The following is a 23,207-nucleotide window of genomic DNA, read 5'->3' on the forward strand; positions in this document are numbered from 1 at the left end:
TATGACAAGTACTTTGGGTGACATAAAAGGCCTTGATTTATAAACTGACTTATCTATCTTACATAAATCATTTCAAGTTGATCTATACAGTACTTAAGATTATGTCATGCAGTTTAGATCTCCTCATGGTCTTCCTTTAAAGAATGTGCTGCTCCATGCATACAGTGTAAGGCGTAATAGAACTCATGTTTCCCCTAACATGATTGAAAAAAAGGGTAGTAAGAGATCGGTAGACAAATCAATTGATTTATCAAAAAGTTTTTGATTACAAGTAGTTCATACAGGAAAAACAGTCTGACTTTGTTAATCCTTGTTTTAAATTTACCAAAAAATCCATAGGGTAGGCCTGTACTAAAAATCAGGGTGCATGTAGGTAGGGTAAACAGAAAAACTGGTATTTTTTATTTCCTAATCAAAGTAATTATTTTTCTGCCAATCTGTAACAGTGATTTGATTCCGCCAGTGTACTTTATCCTGATCATTCTGGGTCTCTTTACAAATTTTTACCTCATCTCAGATCTGGCCCATAGTGCTAGTGTGAAATACTGCCATGAGAGTTGTAATGGGGGTACCTACATGACAAATAACAGTACAATTCTTGCCAAATGACATTTATAATGGTAATTTTTGGTGTATGACAATAAATCGTGTACTTTCTTCTAGACAATAAAAGATTCCATAAAAGACGGTAACAATAATTATTTGAGACATTTGACAAATCACAATAAGTATATTTTGACAGAAAAAGCACAGAAATTTTGCAAGGAGATATTTACAAATAAGCCAAGACGGCCAAAACCTTCTCTACTACAAATCTATAAGATAACAACTTAGCTTTTACACTGCACCCATCATGTTTATCAAGTTCTGTTATTTAATTTTCTTACCAGCCATACTTCCTTTATAATTTTTTCCTTCTCCTTAACAACTGGTTATTTAGAGTGTAACTTTTGGACTTTTTTCCCATATATAAAACATAGTTTAGCCTATAAATAAAGTCCTGTAATATTAATTCTAAAATAAATATATATATAATATATGTATGAATAATAAAAAATCTGATTTAATCTCTTCTAATTTCATTCTAACATATCAAAACAATAATTGATATAAAGCAATTTAATCATTATGATATAAGAATTAATCCAACTGGCCATTTCTTTATGCCTGTTGTAGTGTTAAAATCAGATTAGCTGGCATGCAGTGAAACAGAACATAGCTTGTATTGTTGCTAAGTTGTTGTTACTTTTTAAAGACCTTCCTATGGTTTATTTTTACTTAAGTTTACACTTATTAATTTATATCCAAATCAAATGAAAAGATGAATTTTAATTAAGTTTGATAGATATTATTAACTTCTCAGGGTTTTGTAGAGGTGAAGAGATTTTATATCTTCGATGTGAATGTATGAAAGGTTAAATTTAGGAGTAAATGAATGGATTAATGAGTAATTCAGTTTATTCAACCACAATCAAAGATATTACTATCTTAGCATTACTTTGAACAACCAATGTTGAAGCCTATATTGGGATTTATTATAAGTGGCATGGGTACATGTATATATATTCATTCTAACCAAGGAGTTAATTAGTGTAAAAATGTATTGGACCAGAAATGGGAGCAAAACTTTCCACGCATCCTCATGCAGTTGTACCACTGTTTGTCAAATCCAAGACTCGTTTTAAACTTCCTGTTATCCCAGAAGGCAATATTGTTCCAGCTAAAAACAAGTCAGATAATCTGCATTATACATGTAGTATCACAACAGTGTTTGACATCTGTGAGGCTCATGGAGATTGTCTTCAGATAGAATCGTTGGACGACGATGACCAATCAGAATTTGTTCAAGCTACTAATTCTACCTCTTCTCAATTGTAAGTAAGAAAGTAACTCTTGAAGATGCTTTTACTAAAAGTAATTGTTTTCCATCTCTGCCTCCTGTGACTGTGATGTTCATAAGGCCTAAGAAAAAATGTATGTCAATTCCTTGCCACCTGACCAACCAAAGTTTAATTGCTGACCCTTAAAGATTTTATCCTCTTTCTAAAAAAATATTCATGAAGTATTGTTTGTGTTGTTTTTCCTACATTTACTTTTGCTGAATTATTTGGACAAGATTGACCATAATCAGGTGAACAAGTCAGCACTTTGATGATTAAAAGTTAACTAAACCATCTTCCATGGAGGAATCACTGGATGTGTAATTATAATTTTGGACTCAACATGGGGAAAAAGTGTAAATTTCAGGATTCTGGAGTTACAGGTAAAAAAAAAGCTGAATTCTTTCCTTCTATAACATTTGAAATTCAAACAGTTTAAGAAATTATATAACCAGCAAATATTAGATTGTAAATAAAATTTGCTGGTATGTAGCTTTTTGATATAGATAAAAGATAATATTATAATGAATATCAATTATATCAAAAGAGAAAAAAAATGTTCTTATCATAAAATAAACTTATTTTGCTTCAGTACCCGGTATTACAGCTATGTAACATGAAACAGGCTAGGCTCAAGGCAGTTGATACCACATTTCTTCATGTTTACCCAATCTTAGTCCCTGTTGTCCAGTTTCTGACATTGCCTCAACTGTTGAGCTGTAAGAAAGAACCATTGTTTTGCTGTTTGTGGTAGTGGCAAGCAATTTTTGGTATTACATTAAACCTTTAAACAAGTTCCTAGAATCATTTTTGTGTTAGTTGCAAAGTGAACTTACCATGGTACTTTATTTGAAATTGGTTTGACTAATGGGACACATCTCTGTAAGGAAGAATTCTTTTACCTAAAATGTTTTGACTATGTGAGTTTACTAAAAATGCTTCAAAAATAACCAGCTTCAATATTCTCTGGTTAGTATACACAAGGCATGGTATTATTCAAACTATCTTGTCAGAAAACAATTAATCAAATAAGTTAACCACTCACTGAATAAATTTATTACCACATCCAAAAAAAGACAGTAATCAGAAAAGTTCATGCAGCGATAAACTGACTTATAAACCTCTCGGAAATATATATGGATAATGAAGAAATAATGAAGAATTGATCAGTACCCTCTGACAAAATTAATTAAATACCAATCATTTTACCACCATATGTATAGACATTTACATAATAGTTTGTGAAAACTCTGAATTGCTATATTTGTAGATCAATCGTATCATGATGTCACTTAATCATTTTATGATGTTATTATGGTTTATGTTGGCTTTTTATTGATTCTATGTGACCCCCATTTCAGCTTTGGTCATTAAGGAAACACTAGTGCTTAAAAGACCAATAGATCCTTAACTTCAGAAATTTACATGGAATTTGTGCAAGTATTGAATCAGTTACTAACCTCTGAACCTGGCCGTAATTGATTCGTGTCTATTGAATTAACAGTAGATGCATTGTGTAAGAGTTTACAATTATTTCCTTCCCAAGAGGTTGGCTAGTATATCTAGAGTTGGCATTGGTTTTCATATTAAGATTGTCATTAAATCTTAAAGAAGACAGCTGCTTTCACGATCCATACATCAATGGTAGGAACATGTTGCTTAGCTCTGTCATGAGAGAAGACGGCATGTAAACATGAGTTGCAAAGGATTTCTATTGTTCTTTAAATCTTGTGTAAGGTAAGAACACTGAACTTTAATATTTATTTTGAAAATAAAGATACAAGTGAAATAAGATGTTTCAATGTCTTTAGCGGCAATTGACATATTGAAAAGTGCCAATTTATATTTAGAATTAATAGTGCAAAATGTCTTTTAATTCAGTTCATTAGTATTTATTATTTGTAACAAGAATTTTTAAAGATATGTAGTGAAATGTGATTTGCAGTTCCAATTTTAAATTGAAGTGAATAATTTGATGATAGGGAGTTTGTTTATTAATTCATGAAAGTACTGTTAGTCTTAGTGTACAAATGTCCAGAGATATATTCCAGTCTGGTATCAGTTGAGAAACATTTACAATTTTGGTAAGAACATAACATTTTTTTGGCATGATGTTCTTAAGTTTAGCCCAATGATTTTGTCAGTGATATTATTGGTCAAAAGTCAATTTAATAAATTCATTTTTGTCAGTCTTATCTTTGAGAAATGCTCCCCTAAAATTGTATGGCCCAGGTACAATCATTTCTCCCTAAATGACTGTCAAGAACCAATGGTTTGGGGTTTTGGGATTTTAACCTTAGCGTCCCTTGCTTGATTGTAATGAAACTAATACAGATTAAAGATAAAGGGGAGTTAAGAAAGCCTTATGATTTTGAAGTCATTTATACTTTAAATAGAAAACCTATGGAAACAAGTGTATTTCAGGTGCATTTTAAAAGAGCTTGTTGAGTTTCCTCTTACTATAGAAAAGGGATATATAGGAAGCATTTATACTTCAATTAATACAAATATTAGGACCAAGGAAAACTTTGTTTATAGGCTTTGTATATTTTTTTTAAAATCTTCATTTTTATGTTGAGATATTAAAATCTGGTTTGAATTAGATGGCAAGATAAAAAAAAAGGGAAACTGAGTATAGAAAACTGTTTATACTCTGTGGAAAACTGTTAGAACTCAGAGATTTTAAACTCTTATATCATTTAATATACATAGGGGTATATGAAGTAAGTACTAAAATGAGGGTAGGCAACTTTATGCAGTCAAGAAAAATTAGCATATATACTTAAAATAACTATACATTGATTCATAATTAAAATTTATTTGCACTAAGCTTAGAAACAGGTATAATTCCATGGTTTGGAGACCTTATTTAATCTTTTTCAACATAGTTATAAAAAAAAAAATTTGAAGTCAATGATGAGTTATTCTCTATATATCAAAAATTATTTTGAAATTTAATTGTAGGAAATAAAAATTCTTTTAGAACCTGTAATCTTTGTTGGTGTCATAAATGAAAAACTACAAAAATGCTTTGTCAGTGTTATAAACAAGGCAATATATTATCACAAAACCAAATACAGCCAATGAAATTTTACTGTGCAAGAAGCACAGTTATAGTAGTATTAATATAAGTAGATATGCCATTCTCGAAGGTTCAACCATATGAATTATTTGTGTTCTGATTTTTCTTGTTCAATTGTTAGTATTGCGACGCGTTAAAATCCAGATCTATGCAATTTCCTATAGGTCCATACAACAAGTGAATTACTTTTCCAATATTTGTTATGTCCCAATTACATAGGTTTGGGGATTTTGTCTTCTGGTTTGCCATTTGTTCAATATTCCATCCTGTTTTGGGATACATTTTTTTGCTGAGGTTATTACACTTGACTTAATTGCCAAATTATGGTTTTGACCTCAAAAACATGGTTCACTGAGCATGGAAATGTGATAATGTGAAACCAGTACATTAGCAGGTTAAAGTTCCTAGTAAGGGCAGTTAACCATGAAATCATAGAACTAATTCAATTTGTCAATGTTGAAGTTTCCATATTTCAAATTATATAAAATGAGGAAATGATTATCCTCAAAAAATTTTGATTGTTCTTTAGCTATTCTAGCCATACATCACAAAGTGACAAGAAAAATTTGTTGCTGACTCTGCAACAGTTTAAGAACCGTTTTACAATTAAAAAGTGCCATTAATTATTCAAGCGTCTGATTGGAAAGTAAGCACCCCTAATCCTCTTGTGAGCTGTAAGCTTCTCTGGTAATCTTTCATTTATGTACTTCCTTATATGGAACTGCTCTGAGGGGAATTTTATAGACTGTTGTTTATATAAACAGTGTCTTTGTAATGGCAATACAACAGGTTAGGATTGTTAATGTAAACTCCCACTGCACTGATCAAACAATTTCCAATGTTCCATTATTATGTTGCTTTTGGTCTTTGATGTGTTTTTGGTGAGACAAAGATAAAATACATCAATAAACCACTCAATTATTATGTTGTATAAAGACATAGCCAATTAACTTTCCTGTTTTCATTTAATTTGTTCCCAATTATTAACAGGCAGGGCAATGAAGTGTATGATGTTATTAATTCTGTCTGGTAAAGGTTATAATACACCATTAGATTGTATGGCTGCAGCCATTTTATGAGCATAACATGGTATTCAGAATTAAAAGTATGTCTAATCCTGATTGGTTGATTTGTGCACCCGTTATTTTTTAATAGTAGAGACTTCGTGCATTCTGCATTATATCATAGGCCAAACAAATTATTTTCCTCAAGCCCTAACGTAAATGAGATGGCTTTTCAACGCTAGGACAAGACACGTATTTTTAAGTGCAAAATTGATAGGCATGGGAGATACATAAATAAAAGCAACGCGAACAAAAAATACTGTCCGAATAACTTTTCTGTGATTCTAGCAAGGTTTCGTTAATGAAATCAACTTTCTAAAGTCTGTATCTAAAAAAAGGCTATCATTGTCGCCTATGGGGAAATTAATTGTTTATTTCAATCTAAAGGATGGATTCAGGACTTGGTTAACAGATAAGATAAGATAGTTTTATTAACCAATCACGGGTGCACACTGGTTTGAGCAGTACAATCAAATGAATTATTACACAATAAAGCATTGTAAACAAGTCTGTAAATATAAACATACCTTTATAGTAGTCCAAATAATTATGACATCTATAATAATGCCAGAACAGTCAAACAATTTGGGGTTTAATTAATATTTTTCCATGTTTTTTGTACAATACCTTTTTGGATTTGAATTCTTAAATGACTTGCTCACCTTAATAGTATATAGCTAGCAGTTCTGAATGGTGAAACATTAAGCCATCCATTATATTATGACAAACAGTAGATAGGAGACATAAATGAATTGTTAACATATTTTATACCACAATATCTTTGATGGCTGAGCAGCTTGCTTACTCAATAGTTTGCTTATAGGAAACAAATCATAACTGTTAAGTCCAAATCTAATTGCTATATATTCCAACAGAAGAAATCTAACAGAAAAGTTACTGTAATATTTTTATTATTTATGAAATTTAGGAAGCCCTGGTAGCATCTAGATCCTTTTATATGTCTGTCTGTAGGAGGCCCTGGTAGCATCTAGATCCTTTTATATGTCTGTCTGTAGGAGGCCCTGGTAGCATCTAGATCCTTTTATATGTCTGTCTGTAGGAGGCCCTGGTAGCATCTAGATCCTTTTATATGTCTGTCTGTAGGAGGCCCTGGTAGCATCTAGATTCTTTTATATGTCTGTCTGTAGCAAACAAAATATCACCTTCTAGGGCTAACTAGGATTTATTGCAACAAGAGTCACACGCTTTTCTTTGGCCTGTCGCTTAAAATTTTTGTTATAATTTATATATATATATATATACAGTTTACATTTACGCTGTAGCTATATAAGGCTTGGCTATGGAAATTGATGGCTTCAGGTCTTTTATCTCTTTGAAACCATTCTTGATTCAATCTTTTGTGAAATTGCACAAAAATATTTTATTATGGTAAGTATGTCACTCAAAAGATATAGAATTTATTGAAAGACCTGTGTGATTTGTATAGTAGGTTAGATTGAATATTGATCGTTTGTTTGTTCCATTCATGATCGATTGTACAGATTCTTTATCAATGCCCAGTCATTGTGATGTGCTTATTTAGTCAAAATTCCTGAGTTGTGGGATCAAAAGGCCAATTTATATGTTTACCTACTCACACAGAAGTCAGACTAGATGTTTTATGGCTCTTTTTTTAGCCCTATTTACCCTTTGTAAACTAGGTGATCCTGAAGCAGTGTTATCTTAAATGGGTTTCTGGTTTATCATGAAGTGTAGAGAAATGTATCAATAACTAATATAGATTGAGATATTTGATTTACTTTCCCATCAGTAAATATTGTTCACAAATTGTTGTTCAATTATGTTCTTACTTCTGTTGAATTGATTTAATTTATCCATATCATTAATTAAGCAGGATGAAGCTGAACATTCATATCAAACTGCTAAACTTCGAGAACCAAAACATTTTAACCATGACTAGGAGAATTATTGTCCTTGTACAGTTTCATGAACATAGGAAAACTTATGTTTAATACAAAAAAGAAAGAGATGAACATTTGAAACTAAGGGCCATACATTTTAACATCTTGAAATGAATGTAACCATGACTGACTAAAAGAAGGTAATTAGATGATACATAGAGATTAATACATGACCTTTTCCATATCGGCCCGGGTCTCATCCAGAGACCCCCAAATCAGCCCGAGATGTAGTCGAGGTGCTAATCTGGGTCGAGGGATGATACCCGGGCCGATATGGAAACGGCCATGTATTAATCACTTTATCATATACTTCCGACAATTGTTTTATGTATGGCAAATTAAGAAATAAAATAACTAAAACAGTCAAAAACTTTATAAATAAGTTAATTATGAATCCAACAAATACACTATAATTGTCCAACAATATTATCACTACCTCCATATTTATTTTAATTTATGTTACTATTTCCTATAGAGGCATTTTGAAACATTGAAAATTTGAAAGAGTTTTATGATCATTATTACACCATGTTTGTTGTACTATAAAATGATTCATAATTGTTAATGGCATTCATTAGCAAGTACTAAACTATCCCCAAAAAGTTTCTGAAATTTTGACGTCGTCATAAAAAAATATCTGATGCACAATGGAAAAGTAAAAAACCGATACCGTAAATACCGGAAATTGCACAAGAGGCACTATTATGGGTTTTGTGCACGAGATGCCCCTGATATCGGTTATCAGCCCGGGTGGGAAATTATGGCTTGTATACTTCCGCTCATTACACATATGCAAAAGCTATCATATCAATGCTAAGTATATGATAAATTATTATTATAAATTCTTAAATTTTATAAATACCCCCATGACCACCCCACCCATGCAAACCCCAAATTATAAAATGAGAGGAGTTGATGCATAATAAGCTGAAGGTGAAATCAAAGGACACATCTAACAAATGACATTTTCTTCTTGTCCTCAAAATAAGCCAACACAGAAAATCATGATTCAGCATTATACAGTTCATTAGCCATAAATGATAAGACAATAACTAGTTATCTTGACATAATCAGTGTCAAAACACAACATGAATCAAGGATGTGATGATATTCTCCATAAAACGTCCCACTGACCTACAGTTTGTCTCTTTTATAGATAAACATTTGACATATATATACTTACACATGCAATAACAAAGCATGTATTTGTACTATTTTCTTAATAATCAAATAGACCTATATAATACAATTGATTGGATTGAAATAAAGATTTAAACAGTTATGTTTTTATACATGTTTGTAGTCATTGATCCCTATAGATTGTATTGTATTGGTTAAACTTGCTACTTAAAATAGTATAATAAGATTTAATTGCCTTTGTCCACTATTTAAACTAATATTGAATAAAATAAACAAAAGATTTGTTGGAAATATGGTTCTCTTTTTCCCCCTGTTTTATCTGTGAATAACAAATCTGTGATCATTGTTGATTCAGTATACCAGTACTTCAATAGTATTGATAGAACTTTACATAAGAATATAATTAATTTCTCAATATTTATTCAAATAGCATAAAGTGAGGCTTTAAACCCCTGATTTGGATCATCAGTACCTTGATAATGTCAACAGTAGTAACTATCAAATTAACTGCTTTATCAGCTTATTTATGTTAGGGTAAATTAATTATATATATATATATAGTAACTGTAAATGGTTGAATAATTAGTACTAATTACAACCTTGTACTACTGTCAAATGATTAGTACTAATTACAACCTTGTACTACTGTCAAATAATTAGTACTAATTACAACCTTGTACTACTGTCAAATGATTAGTACTAATTACAACCTTGTACTACTGTCAAATAATTAGTACTAATTACAACCTTGTACTACTGTCAAATGATAACGTGGAGTATTACTAATTAGTACTAATTACAACCTTGTACTACTGTCAAATGATAACGTGGAGTATTACTAATTAGTACTAATTACAACCTTGTACTACTGTCAAATGATAACGTGGAGTATTACTAATTAGTACTAATTACAACCTTGTACTACTGTCAAATGATAACGTGGAGTATTACTAATTAGTACTAATTACAACCTTGTACTACTGTCAAATGATAACGTGGAGTATTACTAATTAGTACTAATTACAACCTTGTACTACTGTCAAATGATAACGTGGAGTATTACTAATTAGTACTAATTACAACCTTGTACTACTGTCAAATGATAACGTGGAGTATTACTAATTAGTACTAATTACAACCTTGTACTACTGTCAAATGATAACGTGGAGTATTACTAATTAGTACTAATTACAACCTTGTACTACTGTGATAACGTGGAGTATTACTAATCATTGGACAAAGTAAAGTGTGCCTGTACCCCCAGCTAATGTTCATGTAGAACAGTCGATGTATCTACACAAAACCAAACTTTGTGACACAGGAAAAGATCTAGATTCCAATAAAGAAAAGTCCAACATTTAAGGGAAATAGACAAGAAATCTACTTGGAACTTGGAAGTACATCTGCTAATATAAATGTATGATCAGGCACAATGGCTCCATATACCAGTAGTTTTAATTGAAAATGTTTTATATGAACCCAGTCAATTTTGAGTGTTTTTGGCCTGGAAATATATTCGTCTTCTGGACAAATCATTTGTACTGGGTCGTCACATGTTGATCGATTTATTTACAACTTGTCTGAATTGAAGAAAAAATGTATTAAAGGCTAAACAATTGTGTATGGTATAGACAGCATGTATATGTTTCCTTAAGCTTTAAGATGGCTTATTATATATATTCTGTATGTCTTTGTTTGTTGTTTCATTAACATAAGTGCATACTATACTGACTGCATATATAATTCATCTAAATTACAATGTTAGATCTGTAAATTTGTGTTATACTGACTGTATATATACTATTTTTTTATTGATGGTTAACTTGAACATTTTGATAAACAAATGATAAACCAAAACAAGATTGTAGCATGGAAGAAAATGCGGTACAATGTATCAAAATTAAACTTTTGATCAAAACATGAATTATTTTAATACATTTGTTTGAGTTGAATGTCATTTCAGGAATTAAAATTTCTAACTAACTATCTTATTCTGTGACTCTATGAAATATGTTGTACTTTAAATTTTATTTGAGTTCATTTACAGTAATTTAATTATGGAAATTTTAGAATTGACAGACAATCTGATTTACAGATGACGTAGATATTTGCAATTAGAGCAAATATTGCCAGACACATGGGGGTGTATTTTATGCTATAAGATTTAAGAATTTGTCCTTGAAATGTATCATATTCCCTTGCTTGATACATTAGATGACATGATTTTTTTACATGACCATGACATGAAATATCCTGTCTATCGATTGAAGATCTTGGGGGGTTATTTAAATGCATTACATTGTTCATTTAAAGCATGATACATGTTTCCAAAGAATTATAAATTCCTCTAATCCTAACATGTGATAATAATATAAATAAAATGATCATTGTTTTCCTAAACGATAAATGCCAATACTGTTTTGCCACATAACCTTGAAATCCTTGTCTCCACTTCATGTACAAAATCTTGCTATTTGTCAAGTATGATCACAGAGCATTGAAGACAAATGAAATTGTTGTTGATTTCTGAGTAAGTAGTCATTGATCTAATAGTTGTACACATGAGAATTGTCATTCTGTATATTTATGTAAATCTTTACATGTAATCAAAGTGTTTCATTTTGTTATTGTAGTTAAGCTTGGTGTTGACAGTAAATATATAGGTTATACAATGCATTGCTATTTACATTGATGTTTCTCCATGTTTGTGTGGAACATAATCCATATTTTAATGTCTTTTTATGGAGAAAACAAGGAGTTTCCAATAGCAATGTAAATGACAAGTATGTATCTAGGGAAAGAGGATTGTCACTATGTAATTTAGTTGAATGGTTGTTATCTGAGAGTGGTAATGATCGTACTACAGGGATTCAGAAACAATATGTTATAATGACTAAAACCTCCATAGAAATCATAATTATTAATAGTAAATGAACTTTTATAAAAATAACAATTTTTTTTTTGAGTATTGTGTAGCTAGGAGTATGGGTATATTGAGGAGGAGTGGGTAACAAATCACTCAAGATCAAATCTTCATTTCAGAATGTGTTAGTCTACAGATTTTGGTGTTGATCGAAGTTTTTTTTTAGTCTGAGAATAACTCACAACTTGTAGGTCACTATGTAGTCATAATGTCATGAATGAAAAGCTTAAAATTCCATAAATTGACCCCTTGATGATTTTCTTAGTTGTTGGGAGACTTTCCTATCAGCATTTCCCACATCCTGTATAATTCATTTAAAAAATCAGATTTAAAATTTTATTTTCTAAGAATAATTATGACTTTAATACTTTATATATGTCATAACTTTATTTTTTCTTTCATTACAGAGAGCGATTTCCTGGTGATGGAGAGGCCAGTGATGATTTGGATGATGATGATGACGATGATGTTATTGACTGTTTAGAAGATGATAATGCAGGAGGATCAGAGGGTATGTTATCTAAGCCGGCAAATGTTTTATGTTTTCATTGATTATAACAAAGTTGCCACATTTTTCTATTTTTTTTGCATTTCTCAAGGGGATTGGTTTAATATTTAGTCTGCAGCTTTATAATGTTTAGCTGTAGCGAATAAGCAATTTTTGTATCCACCATCAATCCACTTCCTGTTTGCCAATTGTTTGAGATTTTACAACACTACTCATTCAAAGAAAATTTGTGTCACATGTTTTTGTCTTTAATGAAAGGAAATAATCAGTTATAATGCATCAGTATAACTGTTACCTCAATCAATTGCATGCAGCAACACTGGTCCAAACCCAGATATTGGATTAACTTTATTTTTTTAGCAATTATCAATTTGCTAAATTTACACACCACCACTGTACTATAAGATGTTGTATTGCAAAAATATCAATTCCGGATTTTGTTTTTGAAGGACAAAATGAAAGACAGTTTGACAGATCTTATTATTTGCCGTGATTTTGACAAAGAACTGATCAGATTGGAACAAGTGTTTGCTATTAAAGTTAATTATAAGAAAGTTGATTTTGGATCTTTGATTTATATTGGAATATCATGCAACATAATCAGAATGAAATTGTCACATATCATGCCTTGTTTTACGTCATTTATTTCTGTTGTAATGAAACAAACATTTGTTTTTGTCCTGATTATCAATTCAAAAGTAATGAATAAACATGATTAATGAAAATATGAGTTCCATCTAGGATAATAAATGAAATAGATAATTAATTGAAACTCGGACTTGAATTGGTAGATGACTAATAGTTATCAAAAGTACCAGGATTATAATTAACTTTTTAAGGTTGAAATTAATGTTTACTCCTTTTATTATAATTTAAACTGCAATCTACAATTATTAGTTTAAGTACCCTTTAACTTTAAATATCTAAGAATTATAATTGGTTTTCTACATCAATTTAATGAAATTGAAATTTTCGTCCACTATCTTGATCTGTAAGTTCCACTGTAATGAAAATGATGAAGTTTATTTAGTATTATAGTAACCATGTTAACCCCCTATTTCTTTGGAAGTTTTACAATTAAAGTGTTACATATTTGTCTACAAATATTGTGGTCTATTGACTCTACTCATGGTAAAATCTCAAATAAACCGTTAGATGTTACTGTTTCTTGATTATTCCATGATGAATACCTTGGTAACAATTAAGATCCTATTTTAGATTCAAAAGTCTCACACTATATTTATCTTGTGATAATCAAAGAAATATTTTATATCCTTAGGTGAATCTGATGGTTACTCCATTACAAGTAGTTTATCTAGAAGGTCATCATCAGGATTGTCAAGGTCAAAGTCAGCAAGGCAAATAGGAACAGTTAGATCTGTCAGTTCTACCAGTGCAGATGAAGTGTCCGTCCGACCAGTGTCCACTACCCGTCCACAAACAGCTGTTGTCAAAACTGTGATAAAACAACCTCTGACTAAAAGTTTGTTTCCTGGCGTACCACCAACTATTAACTTTGTTGTGGAAGGGGAAAAAGGTAATAAAGCATCCCTTGAAATGCCCTCAATACTTAATTGATAAGGGATTCTGTAACCCCTCCCTTTTTATATGATTTAGATTTTGTAAATGTATACATTTTCTTACATTGCGTAGGTAAAAATTTTACCTTCCACATATTGGTTGGGAGTCGTGTGTGGTGTGTTGGAATACCAAAAAGTCGAATGAGGGAAAATTTTTGAATAAAAACACAGATACACACCTGTAACACCAAAAAAGTTACAGGACTTTTCATATATTAAACAAGTAATGAAAACTTAACTGACCTTATATATTTCTGATAGTTTTCAATATATATTTACATTGTTTCAAGCTGGTAAATGTGACATATTCCAGTGGCATGTCCTGTCACCTTGTATATAGGAGATTAAGTATGATTTCCAATGAGGCAACTATCCTTCCAGGTGCAGATGAAGTGTAGGTTATCAATTATAGCCAACCATACTTCAACAATGAGAAAACCCCATACCATATTCTAAAGTTGGCTATGAAAGGCCCCAACATGAAAAATATGAAACAACTTAGTTTAGAAAACCCCACATTCCCTTATGATTGTGTCACTGTTTCAGTTTGTGATAAAAGGAAAACATTTATTGTAGTACTAAGCAGTTTACTTGGTATGATGTTTTTTTTTTTTTTTTTTAGAAATTTAATGTAAGAAAATAAAGAAGTCTTTTCTTTTTCAGTTGAACAACTACCATGGGAATATCGTAGACTTATGAAATGGAGGATGAGTCCCATTACACCTAATATAGTTAAACACAGTCTAGCTAGAATTGGTTTTAGAATTACTAAACGTAAGTTGTTTATCAAACATATTGAAGCTAGTATTATTTTGGTGTGTTTGATTGATTACTGTAAAAATATTTTATATACAATGTAGTTATTTATGTACCTGGAAAATTGTCAAGATTGTAATCAAAATTAGCCAATTTAAACATTTAGGAAATATCATTGGATATAAACCACTAAATACTGCCAAAGTAGAACTTTCTTCTATCTTAGCCTGATAACAGTATTGGGGAACAATCATACAAAGATGTGTACCCATTCTAGTTAATATGTTCTGACAAACATTATTAAACTGTTTTGTACTGAAATTTGAGTAAAATATACAATTGAAAAAAATAACTGTTTAGAAATCTATTGAATAACAATATTGTACATGTATAAATGTTTGATTAAGGATCTTAACAAACTTACAGTAGAGATGTTTTGTTTCAGGTAATCATGACTGGCTAGGATGTTGGGGGAAACACATGAAATCTCAGGGATTTAAAGGAATCAAAGAATGGCAGAAGCTTAACCATTTCCCAGGAACATTCCAAATTGGTCGTAAAGACAAACTATGGAGGAATCTATCGAAAATGCAGTTGCATTTTGGAAAGAAAGAGTTTGGTTTTTTCCCCCAAACTTACTGTTTACCTTATGATAACAAATTACTGAAACGTGCCTGGGAAGATGGAGGAAACAAACAGAAATGGATTATTAAACCTGTAAGTGTAACAGGTCAATCATTTATTGGTATATTAATTCATTACTTCATATGTGTGCTTCTAACATATAATATTGCCTTCACTCATCCCGTTTACAGTCTTGATCAGGTCTGAATCTGTGAAGAATGTGAATTCATTAATAACTTTTATATATATTATATTAGTATTGTATTAGAATTAAGTTGCCTTTAAACTTTAGACCTATTTTTCAATAAGTTTTATGGTACCAAAGGGGAAAAATCAGTCATGGAACTTGTATAACTCAATAAAATTGAACCTAACATAAGGTGACTTGTGACATTTCTTTTGCTAAATAAAGTTTTTATATATTACACATTTAAAACCCTGTGGCTGTATGGGAGAATTATCCTCTTTAACTGGACTTAATTTAAGGCCAAATAAAAAAGTATGTGTGGTTCCAGCTACATCTAAAAAAGTTGGGGTAGGTAGGTAGGGATTTTTTTTAATTTTATGTTTTTTTTTTACATTGAGTCTATGGGAGCGACATTCTGACTTTAACAGTGCTTAATGAAAAATGACAATAAAATCTTTAGGGTAGGCTATTTTTAAGACTAAAAAGTAGGGAAGGTAGGGTAACTGGAACCACACATATATTTTTATTTGGCCTGATAGGGAAAATTAACAGAAAGTAACTCAAGTTCTGTCAAAAGCTCTTTAGAGCTAATACTGTATTTTTGCTTATGTCAAATACAAATTGAATTATCTTATCTCTGAAGAAAACATTGATGTATGTTTTTCCATTGTTGTAGTTCACATGGGTATACATGTCAGATTATATGAAAAATAACAATTAAATACAAAGAAATGAAATTACAAAATGAAATAAAAACAACATTTTGTTTGTTTTTGTTACAGCCTGCCTCTGCTAGAGGGATAGGAATTAAAGTTATACACAAATGGAACCAAATTCCAAGGAAGAAATCTGTGATTGTACAGAAGTGAGTAAACTATAGTGCTATTAAATTAATTAAGAGCTTGTGTTGTAGTTTTACTTATTCAACACTGAATCTGCTCTTTTGTGATGAGATAGTGCTCTATTATTAAGATTTTTTTTTTTAGGAAATGTACATATATGGCTAACAGGGTGGATCTGATGTTAGACCTAATTTCTATGGGTCATTTATTATTATAACTATTGAAATTATATGCATGCTTCAATCAAATACCTAGAACTCGATTAAAATTTGTAATTATTGTTTATATGACACGGTACTTAAATCTGACAAACTGGCAACAGAAATACAGACCAAAGTACACAGAATACAAGACTTTACTCCCTTGGGGTTTACAATGACTTTTTATAAAACATCATATCAGAGCATTGTTTTGGGTTGGAATTTCAGTCAATGATGTTTTTGTTTTTTTTCTAATTAAATATAGGTCACAGTACAGCCTTCAACAATGAGCAACACCCATATATGTTAGTTTACATGATCTCTCATTGAACTTTTAAAAATACTTTGATGGAAAATCAGTTTTCGATTTAACATCAATTAATTTCTCTTTTTGTTTGAAATATCATTATTCCCGTTTCCCTCTTTCCAATAAACAGGATTTTTTTATGCAAATTTGCTATTATTATATATTCATCCAATTTTTAGAAAGAATTATGATTATTATTTTAGGTATTTAGGCCGACCCTACCTCATCAATGAAAGTAAATTTGACATGAGAGTGTATGTTTACGTGAGCAGCTATGATCCTCTCAGGATCTATGTGTTTGAAGATGGTCTAGCTAGGTTTGCTTCTTGCAAGTAAGTATGTTTCTAAGACCCAGTGTTACTCTACTGATTTCACTAAAGTTCTTCACAGAACTATTTTGTCAGTTGTCCTTCATTGGTTTAATTGACCGCTTGAATTAAGGAAGTTCAAATCTGTTTATATTTTATGAAACAAGCACACATGCACTTGTGAAGGACATTTAATTATAACAATTTTTTGCATGGTGTTGGAAATTAGGTTTGGTAATTGCCTATTGACATGAGAAACAGTATTCATACAAGAAATTGAAAAAAAAATTAAAGAGCTATCACAAATAAAAATCTAATTTAAGTTAAAAGTAAAGGAAAACATGAAAATACAGCCTGCTATGTATTGATGTATATGATGTCTATTTTCATTGGAATAGTTAATTAATTATAGTACAGCATGACACTTGTACTTAGGCATACTTTAAATTGCCATAAAATTAACTTAAAATTATTTAAAAACAATTTAACAGCTAATTTCCTAATGCATGTAAAGCAAGACTTTGGTTAGCTTGCTTGCTTTATTTGAAAATTGTCCAATCAAATTTAAATATAATATATACAGGTAAAATATGCCTACACATTATATTTAAAGATGTCCATGTGAATTACAAAGCTTGAATTAACGTTTATACAAACAGTGCAAGCAAGCCTACCAAAGTTTTATTCTACAGGCATTAGGAAATTAGCTGTAATGAAATTTAATTCATCATACTTTATTTAAGGTACTCAAACTCCATGAAGAATTTGAACAACAAGTTCATGCATTTAACGAACTACAGTGTAAATAAGAAGAATGCTGATTACCAGGCTAATGGGGATGAAGGAGTTTGTCAGGGACATAAATGGTATTAAAAATTATTCAAATAGATATTACATATTGTTAGTTCATTCTATTACATGTATGCAATTCATAGAAGACAGAAAAAGGGTGTGGAAGCTTAACTAATTGTTTTTTCCCAGTGACAAATATTCTTTAGTAAAATTCATTGAATGTTGATTCCTTCTCAAATCTAGGAATTGAGGTTTCATGGACCTTACATAATTTATAAGTAACTTAAATTAAAATGGTTAGGAAATATTAATAAAGTTGGTAAAAATCAAGATTTATTTTTGAACAAGTGCAATACATTATATCAATGATCTCTTGTTAACCATTTGAACCTTGGAAGAGACTTGCATTGTAAAAGGATCACCAAAAAAAACAACAAAATTTCCATAAAAGGTCATTCCCCTTAATGACGTAAAGCATTGATAGCAAAATCAACGTGTAGTTTGATGTGATGTGCTTGTAGACTATTTCTAATTTGTTGTTGCAAGTGGTAGCTTTGTTAGTAGTACATGTAGCACCAATTGCTGTTCAATCATAGGACATTTCACTTGTCAGAACACATGAGAGAGGCGAATTCTTCCTCTGTTTTTCTTTGCTGTCAATATTTAAATGATATAGTTGAGAAAAATACTATCGCCAAAAAAAATCAGAATTAGAACTTAATTTTTAAAAATTAGTTAAATATACAAATTTTATATATTAGGGGATTAAAAGCTTTGTCATACAGAAACACATGAGAGAGGCGAATTCGTCCTCTGTTTTCTTTGCTGTCAATATTTAAATGATATAGTTGAGAAAAATACTATCGCCAAAAAAATCAGAATTAGAACTTAATTTTTAAAAATTAGTTAAATATACAAATTTTATATTTTAGGGGATTAAAAGCTTTGTGGAATTACATGAAAAGACAAGGGATCAACACAAATGCCATATGGGATAGTATAAAGGATTTAGTAGTGAAGACTATTATATGGTATGTATTTTACATTTCTAATTACTGTATGTTAAGTTAAGGGTAATGTGTCTCAACCATCATGATGGAGAATAAAAAATCTTTGAGATACTGTTATTTCTTATTAATTTATGAAATAAATGTTTCATTCATATCTTTTCGATATCCTCTCTTTTTCTCCAATTTATGTATGGAGGGTTGTCGACTAAGTGTTTGTTATATAGTTTTCAAAAATATACTATAATGCTTTGTTATCCAGAAACACTTTGTTATCAGTAAATTTGAATCTTTAGCTGCATTTTAAATTAACTTAAAGTATCAACTGAATCTGAGTTATTTCCCTTGCTGATGTTGCAATGAAAATGTCATAATTTTTATTTTTATATCTTCTTCTTTTGTATGTTGTATCTGTTTTCAGTGCTGAATCTCCAATCAACAGTTTAATTAAGTCTAATAGTAAGAGTAAATACTGCTGTCATGAACTGTTTGGTTTTGATGTAATGTTGGATGAAAGTTTGAAACCATGGATACTAGAAGTGAATATTTCACCTAGGTAATGCTATATTTTTTTATATTTATTCATTGTATGTCTTAATTTTAAGAATTCACTAGAACACACCCGTGATATCGCGGGTCCGTGACTGTATTAAAGTATATAACTATGCGCAAGCCTTATTTTAGTATTAGTACTGTCATCTGATAAAGTCATGCCGATTATAAGATACACAATTTTCTCTGCTTTCAAATCTTTCTGTTTGAACCCGTCGAACTGGAACTTATCAATTATTGGTAATATTAATTATTTGGAAAACAAAAGGTCCTGGAATGGAGTATTTTTTAATCAACAGCATTGTCCTATATTAGTTATAAATAAAGTTGAATTCTTTGATTCGCTGTTTTACGTCATGCCCGCTAACAAATTGAAACTTATTTTTAGTCCAGATTTTTAGTATTTGTATTGTTATCTTAGAAAGTCTTACGGATTAAAATACTACAATAGGTAACAATTTGACAATTTAGTAGTGTCAACCCTGTGATTATGACCCGTGTATATAGAATATTAATCCTGAATACACCGTTTGGTGGTGCGCCTGTCAGATGCGGAACGTACAGATAAGGTAATAGGTAACAGGTGATTATACTATTGGTATCGGTATCAGACTCGACCCGGAACTTCCTTATTATTGGCAATATTAATTACGTGGAAAATAAAAGGGCCTGGAGTGGTGTAATTTTTAATCTACACCTTTGTACTATATTAGTTGTATATAAAGTTGAATTCTTTGATTCGTCCTTTTTACGTGATGACGGCTGACAAATTGGACCTCGTAATTTTAGTATTTTAGATGTTATTAGAATTCAAGCTTTCTCATTGGCTTAGATCATTGTTTTTTAGTTCTATTTTTGGAAATGTTACATGAGATTTATGAAACATTCCAATACTTTTCCCCCAACAGAATCAATGAAATCATTGTTACTACAGTTAAAAAAAACACCAAAGAATTACTCTTTATATTGGTTATAAACATGAGTGGAAAATTGTTTTAACCTTAAATAGACTAAAGCTTAATAAAATGAAATATTCCCAAGTCTGTCCTTATGTCCATCTCATTAAAGAATTATCAATTATGACCTTCATAAATATTTAATATCCAAAATTATTTAATCATGGAAAAGTTATTTCCTTGAGGTCTGTTAGACAAGGGAAAAAATGGTCTTTCAAGATTTTATTATTTTGATATTAATTTTGCAATGTCAATTTATCAAAGACCCAAGACCTACAATGAAAATGTAAAACGAAGACCCAAAATTTCGACATAAATATTTCTACTGTAAGACGAGTGTAAATTTTATTGCAGACAATATTTTGAGATGTTTTTTTGCAAAATCTGATCAACATTACACAGAAACAAAATAAAACATAAGTTTATATGTCTGTTTTCTAGTAAATCAGGGAACATTTATGGGGATTTTTGTAATTTAGTTGAAATTTTTGACATTTTAAAAATTTGAAAACTGGTATTTGATAACAAAAAATACAAATGTTGGAATATCACTTTACCAATATATTAAAAAAGTTAACATTTTCAGCAAGATATAGACGATACAGAAATGAAGCAATATGATTGATTAATATACAAATATTTATCTTCTGTTAAAAATTACCCAAAAATTTCTTCATTCCATGTTTACATTGATCTACAAAAGTAGGGGCATTATGTTTTCCAGTCAGTGTGTCTGTCCCATTTCAGAATGAAGCTAAGTTTAAATTGTTTAGCAAGAATTCGTCTTCACATCAACCTGAAATTTGTTGCATATGTTAATCAAAATGTGAACTTTTAAAAATATGTGTGATTAGGGTTTTTTGTCCAGTTTTTGTTGCTAACTAGACATGGAAAATTGATATTGCAAGTATAGTATTCCATGGAAAGGTATTCTCTGATAAAATTTCCAGAAGGAGTGTTCTCCCCTGTGTTGACTCATCAAGAAGACTGAATAAAATGTCTTTGAATTGAAGAAACTTAGATATTGTGTTTTTGTCATTTTCAGTCTTCATTCGAATTCTCAGCTTGACATTAATATAAAGGGACACATGATACGAGATCTATTTAACATTGCTGGATTCCGAATACCAGACAAGACAGATGTCTCACACAGCAGTGCTCCAGGAACAAGTGCTACAGAATTCAGGTAAACATACATGGCTACAATATTAACACTAAATTTATTTTTTCATTTATCTATAGTTTGTTGAATAATTACATACTATGAAAATGAATGTTTGATATTATAATGAAGACATTAAATTAGCATTTGCTGATATTGTTTTAAGTAAAGGACATTCAGAGTAAAAAAATAGGCTTGTCAACTTGGAGTTCAAAACTACCTGTCTGGGATTAGATGGGAAAGACTTCCACCAAAAGTCCAGTGATTTGTTATGTCCTCATCAGGTCAGAGTGGGCATTAAGTTTTTAACTTTGTCCATATGTATGCCCTACGTCCTAAAATTAGTTTCCATCCTCCAGCTTTAGTTTGCCTGTTATGAAAATTGTACCCAATGCATAGCACCGCTAAGCTCTGATTAATTTGGATATGGGTGGCGTCATTTTAAATATTCTAGAGTTATGTCCCATTCTTATTTTATTATACAACATTTGCCCTAAAACTCAGATGTAAAATGTACTCAAAGCACACCCTTTTATAATACACAAGACCATCACTACTGGAAAAATAGCACTTTATATTGTGTAGAATGTGGTTACTTCATTTCTATTGAATCCACATAAGAATTGATTGCATTGTTCTATTATTAAACCTAGAATATAATAGTGGAGGTGTTACAAATAAATATTCCATTATTATTCAAGTCATGTGGGTAACAACCACTCCTTTCTGGCCTGACCCTGTATATAGTGAAGAAGATTTTCACTTATTTAAGAAGTGAATTGATTTTTATATTCCAAATGGGTGACCATTTTTGTATGAGGTTGACTTTCTGTCTTTCCATTGGTATAGGGTATTTGAGCATGTCCACTAAGATTGTTTTATTATATACTATATTATAGTAAAACAAGACTTTCAATTTATTTTTAATTTCCAGTTCATACCATCCCCCAAATGATTACTGTATGGACAAACGACTGTTTACCCAACAGATGGCACCAGATGAGAGAGCCAAGCATGCCTTTTACTGCCAAAGACACCAAGATGATGTAAGTTGTGTGATAAGAATATGTAACCATATATAGGTCATCATGTCTCCTCCACACTATCACAATTCCATGAACAGATCTAGAGAACTGTAATTAATTAACAAGTTTCTAGTTGTTGTGACCATAAACTACCTTAAATCCAAACTTCAACCTTAACTCACACATAGTACTGAAACATAATGCCCCTCTACTATTGTAGGCAGTCAAGAAAATATTTCATGTTCAATGTTGAATTGTGTTTGAGAGACTGAAGTAGAGATATTTTATTTCTTGCATATTTGAAATATCAAGGTGATAGTCTAGTTGAGGATAGGTAAAAAAAGTTTAAAACAAGAAAAAATAACTCTTTGGAAATTTATTTACATTTCA

At 30.6% G+C, this 23,207-nt stretch overlaps 1 protein-coding gene across 2 annotated transcripts in view; it reads left to right on the forward strand.

The window, feature by feature from the left end:
- The window catches only part of LOC139513315 (tubulin monoglutamylase TTLL4-like), a 38,732-nt gene that overhangs the window by 9,766 nt on the left and 5,759 nt on the right, over nt 1–23,207 (forward strand). For both annotated transcript variants that reach the window (XM_071301705.1, XM_071301706.1), the window contains exons 3-13: nt 12,419–12,522; nt 13,799–14,056; nt 14,763–14,873; nt 15,301–15,572; nt 16,449–16,531; nt 17,219–17,347; nt 18,067–18,189; nt 19,048–19,146; nt 19,544–19,678; nt 21,676–21,816; nt 22,727–22,838. In XM_071301705.1, coding sequence (XP_071157806.1) covers nt 12,419–12,522; nt 13,799–14,056; nt 14,763–14,873; nt 15,301–15,572; nt 16,449–16,531; nt 17,219–17,347; nt 18,067–18,189; nt 19,048–19,146; nt 19,544–19,678; nt 21,676–21,816; nt 22,727–22,838 — 1,567 coding nt within the window. The remainder of the gene's footprint in view (nt 1–12,418; nt 12,523–13,798; nt 14,057–14,762; nt 14,874–15,300; nt 15,573–16,448; nt 16,532–17,218; nt 17,348–18,066; nt 18,190–19,047; nt 19,147–19,543; nt 19,679–21,675; nt 21,817–22,726; nt 22,839–23,207) is intronic.

Source organism: Mytilus edulis, chromosome 2, assembly GCF_963676685.1.
Source record: "Mytilus edulis chromosome 2, xbMytEdul2.2, whole genome shotgun sequence".
NCBI lineage: Eukaryota > Metazoa > Mollusca > Bivalvia > Mytilida > Mytilidae > Mytilus > Mytilus edulis.